This window comes from Coturnix japonica, chromosome Z (assembly GCF_001577835.2).
Source record: "Coturnix japonica isolate 7356 chromosome Z, Coturnix japonica 2.1, whole genome shotgun sequence".
Taxonomy (NCBI): domain Eukaryota; kingdom Metazoa; phylum Chordata; class Aves; order Galliformes; family Phasianidae; genus Coturnix; species Coturnix japonica.
Window position 1 is genome coordinate 9,726,651 of NC_029547.1, and position 15,137 is coordinate 9,741,787.

General features: G+C 38.6%; 1 protein-coding gene across 8 annotated transcripts in view; it reads right to left on the minus strand.

The window, feature by feature from the left end:
* Positions 1-1,431: 1,431 nt before the first annotated feature.
* The window catches only part of PRLR (prolactin receptor), a 128,243-nt gene continuing 114,537 nt past the window's right edge, over positions 1,432-15,137 (minus strand). For 4 of the 8 annotated variants that reach the window (XM_032441134.1, XM_015848359.2, XM_015848356.1 and 1 more), the window contains 4 exons: positions 14,845-14,989; positions 12,440-12,539; positions 11,157-11,226; positions 9,330-10,523 (listed from right to left, as the gene is read on the minus strand). In XM_032441134.1, coding sequence (XP_032297025.1) covers positions 9,498-10,523; positions 11,157-11,226; positions 12,440-12,539; positions 14,845-14,989 — 1,341 coding nt within the window. In that variant the 3' untranslated portion in view covers positions 9,330-9,497. 8 annotated transcript variants of the gene reach the window in all.

Here is a 15,137-nt window from a genome sequence, read left to right on the forward strand (position 1 = left end):
ACAGATAGGGGGAGCTTCTCATTCACAAAACATGGTCCACATTGGGGACTTCAGCCACCCCAAAATTTGTTGGAGGAACAACACAACTGGGCACCAACAATCAAAGAGAGTCCTGGAATGTGTGTTGTTGGTAACTTCTCTTCCATATTGTACAGGAACCTATGGGAAAAGGTGATTTGCTGGACCTTGTCCTCACCAACAAGGAGAAACAAATGAATAATGTAAAACCCAGGGGCAGCCTTGGCTGCAGTGACCCTGAAATTGTGGAGTTAATGATCCTTAAGGCATCAAAGAGGGTGCTCAGCTGGCTTGCTGCTTGGGATGTCGGGAGAGCAGACTTTGACCTCTTCAGGGAACTGCTTGGCAGGGTGACATGGGATAAAGTCCTGGAGGGAAGAAGAGCCCAAGAAAGCTGGTCAGTACTGAAGTACCATTTCCTCCAAGCCCAGAAGGAGTGCATCCCAAGAAAAAGGAATGCCAGGAGGTCTCCATGGATCAACATGGAGGAAGTAAGTCCAATCCTGGACTTAAGTGCAAAAAGAATGTCTGTAAGAAGTGGAAGGAGGAGTAGATTACCTAGGAGGACTACAAAAAGTTGTGCACACAGCCAGGGATCAGGTTTGAAAAGGTAAAACCCAGATGGGAATAAATTTAGCCAGGGACATAAAGGGGAACAAGAAGAAATTTTATAGGTTTATCAGTCATAAAAGGAAAGACAGGGAAGATCTGGGCATTCTCTGAAGGAAACTGGAGAGCTGGTCAAATGGAATATGGTCAGAGATTAGTGCTTTCTGCTAACCAGTGATGTACGTAAACATGTTTGTACTTCCACATTCTCAAACTTCTTCAGTCAAACTATGCTTGTGAAAACTCACGCTGCCTGAATTTCAATGAAAGAAAAATAGAGAGCTGTAAGGAAACATGAGTCTAAAAGTAGTGACCTTGTGAAGGAGCCATCTGCATTTACTCTGTAGTTTCATGATACCTCAAATCCAATGTAGGTGATAGCAACTCTCACACCTCAATTCAGCTCTGCCTTTTCTCACACAAGCTTGGATTAGGTAAATAGACTACTTGATTTGTTCTCTGAAGAATATATTCTAGGAGTGAGAATAAACATGAGTAAGCCAACCAGCTTCTCCAAGAAGTCAGAAGTCCTTCTGCTTCACAAATGAGATTCTTTTATACCCAGGTTTGGATGCCTGGATCTACATGGCTCCTTCAGTACATGTGGTATGAAGTCTCCTGCATGCTCAGCAGGCTAAACATATCGATCACTGGGCCTTCAACTTGTGGAATATGTGGGAACCTGTCCTATAAACTGTGCTGAATTCTGTTTTTTCTTTTTTCCTTGATATATTTAACGGAATTTCTATTTTATTTATTTATTTATTTATTTATTTTAGGAGGAAAACTAGAAGATTTTGTGAATTCTATTCAAGAGCTTTTATTAAATTGAAATGCGAACACCATTGCAAAGAGATTTTACAATGACAAAATATAGAAAAGTCCACCAGAAAGCTACAGACTTCAGTAACAATATTGATCTTACAAGTGAAATTGCTACCAGATTTTATTAAAGCCAGCATTTTCCATATCAAGAACTTAAAAAATACATCATTTTAAAGCATTTCCCTTCAAATACACTTAGAAACAATGAAGATATTCCTGAGCAACTGTTTTTATACCAGTACGTCCCAACCAATGTACATACTGAATATGAAATCTACGTTCTATAATTTTTTTAATTTTTAAAAATTTACAAAACGTTTGGGTCCGCTTCATAGAATAGTTGTGCTTCAAGTCATTGTGCTGCTAAAGTAACGACACTACAATAACTTGAATATTCCAGATCGCATGCAAATTCTGAAAATGAAACTGAGAAATAAAAAAATCACCTAGCTTATATTGCAAGGCTGAGAATGAATTTGCTTACACAAGTATATATATATACATACATACATACATATATATATATATATATATATAAAAGAAACAAAAAGCTTTAAATATTGGACTGGCTCTTTCTTAGTTGGGAAGCATGTCGTATACTGTGCATGCTGTTTNACAACTTGATTTGTACCTAAGTTTCTCTGGGAGACCTGCTGCCACTATCTAAGACAAGGAAATTCCAGAGACTCTTCCCTGCATTTAACAGCATGCCAGAAATTTGAACGAATACAATTAATTGGTGATTCCTGATATATATATATTTTTTTCCTGGGCAGAACCTATTCAGAGCAGGAACTCTGATATTGCTGTTTTATACACTGACTCAAAAAAGAAACAATTACATGAAGCACAATATAAAGATTTCAGAAATTCAGACAGTGCTGAGTATCTCTGAGAAATATAATGCATTCACACAACTGATGGCTGAGTCATTCCAGATGAAGAGTGGTATTTGTGGTCAGAATTAAAAGCTGCTTTACATGATGCAAAATGAACAGCAGTGTAGCAGCCCAGGGGATCCCTTCTGAATATATCTGAGTAGTAGTTTTTCCTCTTCCTTTTGGAATGACAGACCTGGGGATGAGTATTCAGAGAAGTCTACAGCATTATGAACATTGAAACATATTGTTTGACATCATAACACTTTCACCTGTATTTTGTAGAAAAATCTGTGTATTACTTAACATATATATATATATATTCTGTCCTACTCAAAGGATACTTTCTATGAGTGCCATCTACAAAGATTCCCAGAATCCTCTAAAAATTCTACTCAGTGCTGTGTCTTTAAACCCCAACACTACGATTCTTGTAGGAAATGAAGCAAAATCTGTCCATTTTTACTTATGTCAAAATGAGGTGAAGGTACTCAGCAGCTCACTAAAACAGAAGCAGCATTCTCCAAAGAAAAATTCACCAGATAAAGACATAGACCAAAACAAGCAGCACCACAGAGTAAAACTGCCTAATAGCTTTGAATTCTGATAACAAAAAAAATGTGAAAAATCTTCCTTATTTCTAACTTCTCTGTGCACCAATGTTGAGTATACACCCATGTTTTTAGCCTATCAGCGTGGCAAGAGGCCATACAAATAATTCAGGCAACTTTAGAATTACTTCTGATGTACATCGTCTCTGTTAAAAGATTATATGAAGTGGCAGAAATGTATTTTAAATGTCTTGGCAAATCTCAAGAATTTATCACCAAGAAACAGACGTGGTTAAGGAAAATGTTAATGTTTTGATTGCCACAGGTACAAACTAAACAATGCCCAGAAATGTCTACAGACCATGTGCTAGTAGCCACAAAATGCTTTATCCCTTGGAGTCTACAGCTCATTTAACCAGTAGAAGAATGCTTAGGAATGGTAAGTGTACCTGCGAGACATTGTAAATAGATAAATAAAAATCATCTGGAAAAAGAAATAATAACAAAAATTGAAGTTTTATTTAAAGACAGTGTGGTGCACTTTGTTTTTTTGAATTTTTTCCTAATGAATGTAGGAAATACAACAGCAGATTAGAGGAGGGGCCTGGCTGTGCAAACACAGTTTGCCAGGAACCAATTCCAGATTATTGGGAGAAAATGCCATAATTATTATAAACAGAGTGACCAACTTGCATGTGTAAGTCTTTTTCACTTTGTATGTAACAGATGATCTGTGTAGCCAATTTCAGCATCTTACCAGCTGGTTAGCACATAATGAGGCATGACTATCTTTTGTGGACTATCTCAAGTAGCTGACCACATTCCCATTTTGATGTAGAAGTATTTTTTTTCCCCCTTAAGAACATGTTTACCACTTTACTGCTTTTTGTTTTTTGTTTTTTTTTAACTACTCACACATTTTATTCTTTTGTTTTTATTTTTTGTTCTCCCTCCCTGTCTTCTCAACTGCAGTCACCATTCTACAGCGTCCTGACTGTATTCGTCTGCTCTGACACATGCAGCAACCGTGTCACTTCTCCAATCATAAGCCACTCTTTCTTTCATCATACACAGCGTGTTTCTGTATTCCATTTATCCTTATCTCCTGCTTGACATACACAGGAAAGATGAAGAAATTCCTTTATTTGTTTTAAAACGATTTTCAAGACTGAGACACGAGGTTTTTCCAGCTCAGTGTAATTCAGTCAATCCTTCCACACCACTATCAGTGGAACTGAAGGAAGTCAGCGACTTGGTTTTCAGTATGTGTTTTGGGACAGCTGAAACTGGGACTAGTCTCTGTTTTCACTCACTCAGGAACGGTTTGAAGATTTCCTTCTCAGAAACTCAACTGAAAGCAGGTCTTACTAAACAGTAAGTACTAACAAGTGATCGGTTCCATTGGTGGGATCCAGAATCAGAGCATCTCTGAGAGCTCAGCTTGCTCAGTCCTAGAGAGTTGAGCACACAGGCAGTGGCAGAAAACAGGAAGGGGAAAATAGTGACTGCCAAGCTGGTCAGCATGGCTTTCCCTACAAGATGAAAACTTTGTTGTTTTTTTCCCCACACAAAAACTCTTCTTATTTAGCTATGCATCTCTCACATCCCATCATACCAGCAGGACAAAACCGATGATTTCATGACAAGCTGTCCATTACAAACAATTCAGACATGACAAACAACATTTTAAATCAATTTGCAGTTTGACACACAAAAGGAAAATGCTTGTCTGCCTTTTAAAAGGGAGTGGGGGAAAAAAAAACCAACCACAAAATATCTGAGGTAGTGATTCTTTAAGAATATGGTGCCTGATCTCATGAAACTTTCATTTCATTTGTCTTTATGGCTTTGTAGAAAATTTCTACTGTTCATAAACCGGCTTAGATGACTTTGGTATCCTCGCCCAACACTTTCAAACTCTTTACAGTTGATGAGAGATTACCAAACACACTTACAGGCTTAATGATGTGAACTCCACATGTACAGTGCTTCAGAGATAACAAATAAAATGGTTCTTATTCGCTTTTAACATCTGCTGCTACTACTACACTTTAAATACTTAAATGACATTTAAAGCAATTATAGATTTTCCAGCCATCTAAACATATACACATAAACAAATACACCACAGAACTCACTGCTTTAATATAAACTGATTAGCACTATATTTTTGTGTTTCAGTTTGTTCTATAAACACATATATCCCCTTATTAGTATTATATAAGGTCAAATGACTACAATGTAATTAAATAATCCTTTGTAGTTACAGAGTATCATCACGAGCATTCCTCAAACCTTCATTTTATGTGAAAATAAGTTTTTTGGCAGCACATGTCCACTTCAGTAAATGAGATTTCTTCAAGTCAGGAACACCATACTGAAATATTAGAATTGTGAATCAATGTTGTCCTCGCTAAAAGAACAGGTCTAATTTGAAAAGTGAGAACGAGTTGCATTTCTCAATACTGAAGAAAACTGTCAATAAGAGTATTAAAATATATATTCAAATTAATGAATTTATAAAATTAATTTTCTGAAAAGACTTTTATGCTACTGAAACTTAAAAGTGATACATTTAACATACACACACACACATACACAGAAAAACATTCAAACTTCACTCAAAGTGAGAAATTTGGTGCAAGACTGAGGGGGCTCATCCCAGTTCCTGGGGTAAACTCTGTTACATGCTTAACCACTGTATATTGAAAGAGGTGTCAGGAACCTGTTATTACATGAGGGTATATCATAACTTTACAAGAATCCACTGTGTACAATTGCTACAAAATCTCATCTATTTCATAATAAAAAGCTATTCCTTGAAGAGCTGTAATAAAAAAATAATGTTGCGAACAAGACAGAATGAAACATTTCAACACCCAAAGGCCCTCAAACTTCGCTGAATATTATTCTGATTTTACAGAATTTTATTCTCCTTTGATGTGCAAAAGTTCTGTAAAGATGTTCAAGGCCACTTTTAGAAGGTGTTACTCTCACCTGAGAAGTAACAGGTTGTTTTGGACAATGAAAGTGCATCCAAAGGAAAAATAATCCAACTGCACATTTGTTCAGCTTAAAGGATGATGTATGTTCATGAAAAATGTGTGTTCAAGTCATATTGAGCTAGCAGATTCTCCAAAAAGCTGGGTTACTCACAAGCAACCAAAAACGTGCCATTTCCACTCGGGTAGAATTCCTGACTTCACAGAAAGCCATGATGATTTGGCATCATGGGACTCTCACTGGCAAAGGTGGGAAAGCACTTATGCCCCATAAGGTAACTGAAGCTACAGCTATCTGGCAGTTTCAGAACTAATCTATGGATAGGCATAGAAAAACTCTGACTCAGTTTTCTTGCTGATGGAGAATCTGTGAACTACTGGAGGGGTTTCTTTTTAGTACCTTTCAATTTTGGTGCTGTTTTTTTTTTTTTTTTTTTTTTTTCTATGCAAAAATACTCCTTTTTTTGTTTGTTTATTTGGTTGATTGTTTTTTTCTTCTGGCAACTTAGAAGAAAAGCTGATCTTTTGGGCTTTATGAACTCAAGGTGATAAAGTTGATGATGTTCCTGGGACCCAACAGCTGCAATAGAATTGGACATACCTCACAGTACTAACACAGCCTGTATTTTTCACTTTAAGCAATGTCAATTCAGAAAATATTTTTGAAAAAATAAATAAAATGAAAAAAATATTTAAATTTTTATTTTTAGGCTTGAGAGCCACACACTCTGATTCGAGCAATCTAGGATAGAGAAACATAGTAACAGCCAGTGGAGTCTGAAGCATATCGTCCTGAAGCAGAAACAATTATTTTTCAGGCAAATCATGCTCTAGACTCTATGCCTATATTATAAACTAAGTACGCATACAGATACTTTCAGTTAGGCAGGACAAATAATATACTTAACATCTGCTAGAAATTGTATCTGCCTGCCTATGATCAAACGTAGCCCATAGAACAGCCTGCTGCTGACACCTTGTCACATACTCCATAACAACCTGTATATGGTCCAAAAAATGCACTACGTAAGGAACATCATCAAGCTGTATTCTGATAAGATTCTATAGCCTCTATGCATCACCAGAGGGAGAAAACAAAGGCCTGCAGCAACACATCCTTATACTTGCTGCTAGGAGTGAGAAATAGCTGCTTGGTTCAGGTATGGCTATCTGTGTAAGGTAAGAGAATATGTCTTATATGAATCAGCTCTTTGAGATTCAACCAGAAAAATGGAGCTTTACGACCAGAAGAATGAAGCACTGTCAAAAGGAGATAGTACACTATCAGCTTAAACACGTGGACACACAGATTTTACTGTCCTGCAAAACATTCCAGTTTTGACTGATAGCTTGACACTTTCTTTTCAGTACTTCTTAATATTTCTAGAAAATCTATAAGATATAGTACAAATGCTACAATAAAATAGTCCCGCTACCGATAACTAAACAAAATTTTATGCTTGGCTGCTCTCTGAAGTAGCCACTTCATGTCTTCAAGTGCTAAACTGAGTGGCTGGATTAAGAATTTAAGATCTCTCGCTACACATTCAGCAGAACATCCGAACTGCCCTGATCATCCTCCAGAAGTGGGCAGCACATTGCAAGTAGAGTTCACAGACTCTACATTTGATACCTAAAGTAAAAGTTGCAGTATCCCCAACACGTGTTTATATACACACACAGATAATTAGTTAAAATCTAAAGTCCTGCCAGTGAAAGACAGACAGCTTAACAGATCTGTATTTGAGCAGTTCCATGGCATGGAAGTATATAATATGAGAATCTGATTTGACAAAGTAGACGCAGCCTTCTGTAACCTTCAAAATCAGAGCATCTGTTCTGTGTGGCTCTGCAGAAGGTTACCTGATACTGCAGGAAGGCTGGCTCAGTGCAAAAAATCATAAAAAGCTAGAGAAATATGATGCTGTACAGGAAGGACAAGAAAGAAGAGAGCTCATCTATGGTAAATATACTTTCCACATCATGTACAGTACAATTTTGTTTACCTTATGCTCCGAATTCTCCCTGGAAGCTAGTGCTATTTGCTAAATACTTGACCCAGCTTTAATCAGCCATCACTCATTAATAACTTTCCTGGAGTATATTTAACTTTTGTTTCAAGAAGGGCCATAGTGAGTTCATAGTGATTCCATTACCATTTTGATTCCACCTCCAGTTACACACGGGAAGAAGAATCTGCAGTGTTTCCACTGCTGTTCCTTGGGCAGTTGTCTAGCCCACCGACATGGACTCTTGTCTCACTCCCATCACTATTTCAGCAGAGCACTGGATATGCCTCATATTCTGATTGTGGAGAATGGATTCCAGAATTCATTTTGGTATGTTGATTGTGATAAGTCTGACTTCAAACTTGCCTTCCCAGCTCAGATAAAGATGTACACAATGGCTAAGGATGCAGATGATCGTGACTGACAACAGAGTACAAACCAAGTGGGAAAGAAGCTTTACTCTCAAAACCTAGACTCTAGTTTAATTTTATAATAACAGCTGGTAAAAAACATCTGAAATAAATAATTTACAATTCAAATAGTAATACATCAGCAATATATTAGAAATATAGTTTAAAAATTACTTCATATTCTTAATTAGTATAAAGTTTAACTTTATGCTTTGTATAGAAATGGCAGCTTTACTTGTTACTTCTGTTTCAGCAGAAGGAAACAGAAAAGTTGCTAATTAGCAAAATAACATTGGGAAATTAAAAAATATTTTATTTTGCTTTTTCTTTTTTTTTTTTGGTAATAGAAAAATAGCCTTTAAAAATACATTGTTAATTGTATGGGACTGTACTAAAGTAGAATTGTATAATATATACAGTAAGGCAGTGCCTCAAATAGTGTCCTCCTATCTTTTCGTGTTTGGTTTGATTGGAACAGGATGCAAAGTTTTCTGTCATATTGTGAAGAATTTGTTATTTTAATGCTATCAGTTAAACATATTGTCTTTCATATATGGTTTTTCATACACAAGAGGTTCATTTTTTCTTAAGAACTGATAAAGAATATAAAGAAAACTTAATCTAAGGTCACAATACATTCAGAAAAAAATACATTGCAGATCAGTGTTACTGTGTAATGATTTATCTGATTTAGAAACTGCTCAGACAATTATGGTGTACCAAGCCATAACAATCTCAGTCTTTGTTGAATCTGCAAAATTCCCTTAGGTTTGATCAAATAACAGAAGAACTGCAGAACTGAATAATTAATTCACAATGTATTTTTCATGACATGTAGTACCATGTCCACATTTCCTTCTGTAAGAAACGCGTGTCAGTGATCCAGGATTTACTGATACAATTATTATCTCAACCCACAGTTTATTCTGTTCTTTATATAATACACATCCAAGGCTATTTTTTAAAGGAACTATATGCTATGTGGTTTTTGTTGGTTTTTTTTTTGTTTTGTTTTGGTTTTTTTTACTGTACATAACTATTAACAAAATCATATGTAAATCACACTTACCAGCTAGGAAAAGGTACAAGCTACAGTTGTGATGTAGTAGCATAATCTTAACCCATAGCATTATCATACTGATTGTATTTGATTCATTCTGTAGCATTACCTGATGAAGAGTGATCAAACTTTTAGTTATTTAAAGGAGGGCATAAATGAGGACGGGTCCATGTACTCTGATCCACTAGTTTCTCTTTTGCAGTCACTTGGAGCTGTCAGACAGTAGCCCATGTTTTTTTCAACTTGACCTTGCTGAAGGTTCTGAGACGTTTCTTTTGCAGGTTCTTGAGGTGCAGGTGTGTGCAGAACTCGTGAATCTGGCATTAATACTAGAATATTATGGTCCATGACTGTGGAAACCTTTGTGTATTCTTTGCTGGCTCCTGAAATAGTGTATTTTTCAATCTTTCCACTGTTTTCTTTATGTTTCAGTAATACTGCTGGTTCCTCATCCTGTCTGACTTTGTGAACTTCTACATAATCCATGAGTGCAGCATCCAAAAATGGTGACTTCTCATTAGACCTGTTTTGTTTGACCTGCACTGTGGTTTGCTCAGTACTGGAATGCAAATTCTCCATCTCTCCTTGCTTTTCCATGTCTCCAGGGATGGTTTCAGGGATAGAATACCGTGATTGTTGTTTTTCTTCATTTTCCATCAAAACTGCTGCAACATTCATATTTGTGGTACTCAGTGTTATCTTATGCGCATCTACAATGCTGTGATATGCAAACATAGGAGGCTGATTGTTAGGTAACTGAACTGCAGGCCATGTGGATGATTTTGCATTCTCACTGCTAAAAAGGAGTGATTTACTTTCTGAGGCTACACACTGAGTTTCCCAGCTCCTCTTCCCTGCTTTCTTTTCTTGAACTTCTCTTACATCTTGTGTCTGAAGCATTGACGGAAGGGTGCAGGTCACCCTGCACTTTTCAGAAAGCAGGGAAGGGCTGTCACAGCTCCCTCGTCCCGAGTCACTGTCTGTTTCCTTGGGTGTAATTTTTGCATTTTTACTGGGATGACCATTGTCATGACTTGGCATGAGCTGCTGATCCTCGCTGTCCTCTACTTCCAGATACTCTATCAGTAGTTCCTCACAGTCTGATGTTGGAGGGAAACCATGGCAACCAAGCGCACTCAACAGTTCTTCAGATTTCCCTGCCTAAGGGCGTACCAGATAAGACAATGTTAATCTTTCACTCCTAACCGTAGGGATTATTTGACTAGTGCAATTATAAACAGTTTACATATTTAACATGCAAACACTTTGTTACATCTCTAGACCTAAAATGAATTTACACTACTGCAGAAAACAGTGAAAGAACAAAAGAACTTCCCCTGAGCTCCCTCCAGAGGGAGACAATTACAGACTTCATGTCTCTAAAATGGAAGGACTGAGGAGCTTCTGAAAATAAGGGCTTCAAAGATTTGGCAAGGAGGAAATGGAGGAGAATGACAGATCAGCTATGCCCTTGTCTCCTCAATGTAACAAGAGACTGTGGAGAATGACTTCCACAAGAACTGCTTAGGTCACATAGGAATTAAAATCTTGTGGTGCCATAGGAAGAAACCGCAGTCATACACCCTGTCATCAAATGTCCTACTGCTGCTAGTGCCAGTCAAAGCCATATCTCATACATAACCTCCCTGATGATCAACCTGAAAGTTTTGCTTATTTTGAATGTTAATTAAATTAAATCTGTTTTATACTTAATTATGGTAATTATTTTTACTGTTACAGAACCTGGGAAGGTAAGTAACAGCAAATTCCTTTGCTGTTATCAGTGCAACTCACCTCTAACAGATGTGTATCTATGCCTTTTATCTTTGGTCCTGGAACTGGTGGTAGGATAAAAGTTACCATTCTAAAAAACAAAACAAAACACAAACAGAACAAATACAGAAGATATAAGTATGGGCCCTCTCCTACCCATTCCATCTCTTTCATGTAGGTACCAATGATGTTGCCTCAGGAAGTTTCAGGTCATCAGAAGTCGGCCCCAGGGGGATAATTAAAAGAAAAGAATGACTAAATAAAAAAGCTCAGCAGAGTCGCCACCCTGAACTTGAAAAAAGCAAATCTTAAACTTCTCAAGGAGCTAGTTAGCACCGTACCCCAGCAATCTACTCTATAGATAGAGATACAGACAGATAAATATAGATGGATACAGAACTGGTCACTTTTCAACAACTAAATTCTAAAAGCCCAGGAGCAGGCAATCTCATTGTGTTGTTCATCAAGCAAGTGGGGCAGAAGAAAGCATATGATTTCTGGAATCAAGGTCATGCTTCAAAAAACAGAACAGAGCTGGAGCTAATGTCTAGAGAGAAACCAAGAAGACTGTAGCTTGCATTCGTGTTGACCACTGGGGTACCAGGCAACAAAACAGACTTTTTAAAGTATATTAACTGCAAGAGGAAGTCAAAGGAAACCATTGGACTGATACTTGTGGTGTTTAGTCACCTAGCAATTAAGAATTAAGAAGAGGAAGAAGTGGAAACATTTAATGAATTTTTTTTGCCTCAGTCTTTAGCAGTAACAACAGACCTTGGTCTGCTCAGACCTCAGAGTAAAGCTGTTACAAGACATGGTGAACATGGGGTCATGAAGGAAAAGTCCTGTCTTAGTAATATGAGCTCCCTCTTTGATAAAGTCACTTGATTGGTGGATGAAAGGAAGGCAGGTCAGATCTAATACCGGTTGTCTTTACCAATTGAGAATTTAGTGATTTATTTTTTAGTCTGTTTTAATATATAATAATAGATAATAGTCTCGTGCGGGTTGGAAAGGACCTTAGAGATCATCGAGTCCAACCCCTGGGATTCAAGACTCTGTGTAGCAGAGCGGCATTTCTACCATTTGCGCCACAGGGGGATTCGAACCTGGGCCCCAGTGTTGCAAGGCGGCATTCTCTACCAATAGCAAATATAAAGTATTAAATCTGTAATTAATGCTATGCAACTCTCCCATAAAAAAGCACAAAATCTATATGAAAGTAAATGAAATGTTAATAGCTTATTTTTGGAAAAAATTGATGAAATTTACAGCTACACAGAATTATGAGACTTCTGACTTACCTGTACCCTTTTAAAACCATCGTCCAGCTCATGATTAAACATATGAGAGATGACAAGACACCCAGGATGATCCACACAATCATATCTTTTACTCTGAAGTCTAAGAAACAAAGGGAATTATTTAAGGATGCATCTAGAAAATACATTCAGAATGCACAAAAAGTATCAAATTACTTTTATTTGAAGAAGTGGTTTAACCCTCCAAAGTTGGTATTGAATCTAGAGGCCTCAACTAGCACAGACATATCTCAATAATCACTGCAACATCTGGTAATTAGTATACTTCAAATTAACAGCATTGTAAAGGAAATGAACTCCTGTGAAAAAGGTATCAAAATGCATGAAGACGGAGAAGTTTCTCACAGGGTTCAAGCCCATGTAGGCTAGCATAAATAATTTCATTATCAAATACAGGTACAGAATCACAGAATTACACGACATTGAGGGCGGTTGAGAGTGACCGATCTACGAGCATCATCGACGTCCCAACCCCCTTGCCAAAAGGGCAGGCTTCGCACTTGAGCACTCCTGTCACACAAGGTACGGCGGTTCCAGCGTGGGTCTATAATTCAATTCTGCCACGGAAGGAGACCTCCACCACCTCCTTGGCGGGCAGGCGCTGTTCCAGTGCTCGGTTGGCCCCTATTCACCGTAAAAGAAGTTCTTTCCGCACATTCGCAGTGACGGAATTCTTTCCTATGCTGTCTTTCCATCCCATTACCCTAGATCCTCATCCCCACGCACTACTGAAAACATGAGACCGGACTCACCAGCTAATGCTCCAGCACCTCATCGGTATTTGTATGAACACCTGGATCAAGTGCTCCCTCTCAGCACTTCTTTGCTCTCCAAGGCTCAAACGAGACCAAGTCCCTAGTCTCTCCTCATAGGGGATGGTATGTCTCCAGAACCTTCACCATCTTGTGGCCCTCCGCTGTACTCTTTCCAGAAGGATTCTCTGTATAGCATTCTTTTGTACTTGGGGGCCCAGAACTGGACACAACTTTCCAGATGAGGCCTCACCAGGGCGAAGTCAGAGGGGGAGGATCACCTCCATTCGACCTGCTGGGTACACACCACTTCTTAAACCACCCATTACGGCCATTGGCTTTTATTGGCTACAATGGCCACACTGCTGGCTCTGGTCAATCTGTTCGTTCCACAGGCGCCCAGGATCCCTACTCAGCAGAGCTCCTCTCCAAGCAGCTCTTCCCCCAGCCTGTACTGCTGCATGCAAGTATTTTCTACCCAGGTGCAAGGACTCTACCTTGCTTTTGTTAAAAACCTCATCGGTTTCTCTTAAACTGCCAGCTCTCCAAGCCTGTCCAGGTCTCGCTGAATGGCAACGCACAAGCCTTCAGCATGTCAGCCAATCCTCCCAACTTTTGTTGGTCATCAAGTCAAACTTGCTGAGGGTTGGTCCACTATCCCCCTCATCAGGTCCGTTTGCATGCACAGATGTTGAACAAGACGGGACCCAGCACAGACCCTGGGGGGACGCAGGCTAGTTCACAGGGCACTCCAGCCAGAGCACCGCACCGCCAACGAAACAACCCTCTGCCTACCTCTGCCAGATCAGGCCAAGTCTCAACCCAACTTCACTGTCCATTCTTCTCATGTTATATCGCCTACTCCTCAGCTTGTGTCATAAGGATGTCATGGGGGACAAGTATCAAAGCCTTACTGAATCAAGTAGGACTCACGATAATCTACCCGCCCTCCCCCTGTTCCACCCAGCTAGTGAACATCTTCATAAAAGCCACTGCAGATTTTGGGTGAGCAAGCGGACTCCCCCTTGGGATGATCCCCATTTGCTGGGTACTCTCTGATAACCTCGCTTATTCCACCCAGTATGTCTGTGAGATTTGCATCCAAGCACAAAGCTGTTCCATGCACCTTCCCTGGCGACAGAGGTGAGGCTGACTGGCCTATAGTATCTGGGTCTCTGGCTCGGCCCTTTTTGAAGACTGGAGTGACATTGGCCGTCCTCCAGTCTTCAGGCACCTCCCCAGTTCTCCAAGACCTCTGCAAATAAATAAATTTTAGTACAAATAAATTTTGGGTAGAATGGTCTATGACAATATGTTTTTAAAGAGTTCTATTTAACATGGCACTTCTTACACTGAGATGTTTATTCATGATAACAAATATAAATGAGGCAATAAACAGAAAGAATGTGCTTTACGTTTGTAAGAAAACTGATTCATCTGTTTAACTCCTAAGATTAATGAAGAGTACAGCTGACTGTATGGTGCAGGGAAGCTGAGAAGTTACCTTAGCAATGACATTCCTACCTGTAGAAAACAGTGGGATGTCAATCTGTATGGGTGCTACTGACAGCTGACAGAAGTATTACAAGAACCTTCATAAAATAACAGCTATTGAAGGCATGCAAGGCCACTCACCATTAGGAATCTGAATATACTTTTCAGAGCTCCATTCACTCCATGATCCATGGTGGTCTGGTTTGCAGTGAATCTGTACAATATACTTCTTTCCTGGATTTAAACTAAACATTTTATATTGTGTTTGCTGTCCAACAAAAATAGTCTGAAAATGAATTAAAAATCATAAAATCCATATAAAATTTAGATACTTTTTCAAAGAAAATCACTGCTAGTCTAGTCCTGATAATCAAGTTGGGAACATATCAAGGCTGTTCTGTAAGTAATGCGTTCTATTTTATGATGTTGGATCA